At 31.3% G+C, this 2,455-nt stretch overlaps 1 protein-coding gene across 1 annotated transcript; it reads right to left on the bottom strand.

The window, feature by feature from the left end:
- Positions 1-407: 407 nt before the first annotated feature.
- Positions 408-1,520, bottom strand: LOC140807382 (abscisic acid receptor PYL2-like). Its single transcript, XM_073164213.1, has one exon. It carries the CDS (start codon positions 1,368-1,370, stop codon positions 810-812), a length of 561 nt encoding a protein of 186 aa, XP_073020314.1. The 5' UTR covers positions 1,371-1,520; the 3' UTR covers positions 408-809.
- Between the last annotated feature and the right edge of the window lie 935 nt (positions 1,521-2,455).

The following is a 2,455-nucleotide window of genomic DNA, read 5'->3' as shown; positions in this document are numbered from 1 at the left end:
ACCAAGAAGGTAAAAGGAAAAAATACAATTTAAAGAACTTCTCTTTTAAATATATAATAACAGCTAAATCAGATTATTTTCACTGGTTTTAATTTCTATTAGACACGTTAATATTCTTATTAAATTAGACAAATTAGCACTGCATATCACTTGATGTATTTTCAGATGGAGTATTTTTTAAAAAAAAAACAAACAAACAAACAAACAAAATATTCATAGTCAGAATAAGGAAGTGTGAATTCCTAATAAAATTTAGAATATAGCAAGTTAATTAGATTCAGCAACAAATCTTTTCCCACTAAAGATAAACAAACACAAATGGACTCTTCTGACTTTGTAACACCTTTATCCACGAATATAAAAACATATCCATTCCCAAAAAAGGCAAAACAAAAAGAGGAAAGGTCTAGAATCCAAGATTCTCAACGAATCATTTCAGTAAAACATTAAATGCCCATAACCAAGTCAAAAGTGGAATTTCATCTACAACCGGCTCCAAAGAAAAACTAAAAACAGGAAGAAATAGGAGGAAAAAAACAGAAAAGCTTAATCACCAAGCATTGCATTGTCCTAACAACAACTAAAGAAAATACAATTCCATCTTGTGCATTTCCAGCTTGTGCATGAACAAAGATCCCATTTGAGCCACTAAAAAACAAATCTTGGAAACGAGGAAATTACAGAAATAGCACCACCACCATTCTTGCAGCACCATTAATATTATTATTGTTATCATCATTATTGTATCACTATTATTATGATCATACCTTTTAAGACTGATAACTTCAGATCAAAATCTCCCAGAAACTTCATTCATTTCCATGCAATGACGCCGTTGCCACAACTGCTAGCCTCTGAAGATTAAGCTTCACGACGGTATCAGTAAACATCTTTGTATCCTCCGCGGTATTCCCTTCCGGTATATCCACAATATAAGATTCAAGAACAATGGTGTAAACTTTCCCATCTTTCTTGAATTCATTCAAAGAAGTGACCGAACGGTAATTATTCAAGCGATGCTCACCACCCACAACGCGGAAGCTCAGTATATGCTTCTCGTCGTCAATAATTTCGAGTCTTTCAGTGCTTGTAGATGCAGGGATGCCCGAAACCACCGTCACTTCGCGTATACTGCCGACCCCTCCATCGCCAACGAGGCGGCAGCTTTTGATGAAGTGCTTGTAGCGCTGTGGTTTGTCGAAGCTACGTACAAAGGGCCACACCGAATCTGCTAGCGCGTCAATGCGCTGCGTAATGAGAGAAGTGCATGTGTTGGGAATTTCTTCGAACGTGTGGTAGGCGCTGATAACTGGATCGAGCACCGCAATTTCTTCATCCGTTAGTCCTTGTGGGGTTTGGTAATTGTCCATTAATGGAGAATCTTGGGTTCCGGACTAAATTTTGAGCGGATTTTGGTTTCAAGAAAAGGAAATATTTTTTGGTTCAAGATAGAGAGTAAATGGCAACTACTCAAATGAAAGAAGGGTTTTGGACCTTTATGTAAGGAACTTTTGGAGTATAATAATATATATTTTACTTTTAAAAAGTTGGAAATTTGGTAAAAAAATTCGAGGTTCAGATTTAGCACCAAACATTCTAATTTGGTAAAATCCGAAGATCTAATTTTAAGTTGACATAAAAATCCACTTAAATTTGTCAAAAAAAAAAAATTTACTTTTAAAATGTCGAGTTAAAATATTCACAAAATGCGATCTTGAAACCTTATTTTCAATGCATTTTATACAACGAGGTGAAGAATTTGAACCTTATAATATATATGTTTAGGCATAGTTTGATACATGGGATAAGGGAGGGATTGATAAATAATCCTCCTTATCCCATGTTTGGTACATTTTTAAAAAGCTCGTGATAATATCATGGTCCCTTGATAAATAATTTTTTAGAAGGATAAGATATCTCTTCTATTAGGTGTGATAATTTTTATTTAAGGATAAAATACACAACAAATGACTTAATTACCCTCAATTTATAAATGATTTTTATAAATCTAAGTTAATAGGTAGAAATTAAAAGCAAATAAATATTTTTATTTATTTTTATATATTATATAATATGATAATTATATAAATAATTTTTATAAATCTTAATAAAATTATTAGTATCATCTAATTAACATTAAAAATTGATATTTGACTTGACTCAGAAAATTAAGGGCTCAATTATAATATTATATAATATAAAAAATTAGGTAAAAATAATAAATCATGCAAGCACTATTGGCGTATGAATAAATAAAAAATATGAACTCAAACAACAAGTTTGAAATTATAAAATTTATTATGATAAGGTTAATGTTGTCATTATAATCTAATATATAAATTTAATCACTCTTATTAAAATCAATATACCAAACATTAAATATAATATCCTACATCTTATTTATCCTTAACTTATCCTTATATTCAGGGACGGATCTAGGATAAGGCGACGGTTA

The sequence above is a fragment of the Primulina eburnea genome, chromosome 12 (assembly GCF_022965805.1).
Source record: "Primulina eburnea isolate SZY01 chromosome 12, ASM2296580v1, whole genome shotgun sequence".
Lineage (NCBI taxonomy): Eukaryota > Viridiplantae > Streptophyta > Magnoliopsida > Lamiales > Gesneriaceae > Primulina > Primulina eburnea.
Note: the sequence above shows the minus strand (reverse complement) of the source record. Positions and strands in the feature narration are given on the sequence as shown.

Excerpts from the sequence above, each read along its gene's own strand:
- LOC140807382 (XM_073164213.1), bottom strand. The coding sequence starts at position 1,370 with ATGGACAATTACCAAACCCCACAAGGACTAACGGATGAAGAAATTGCG.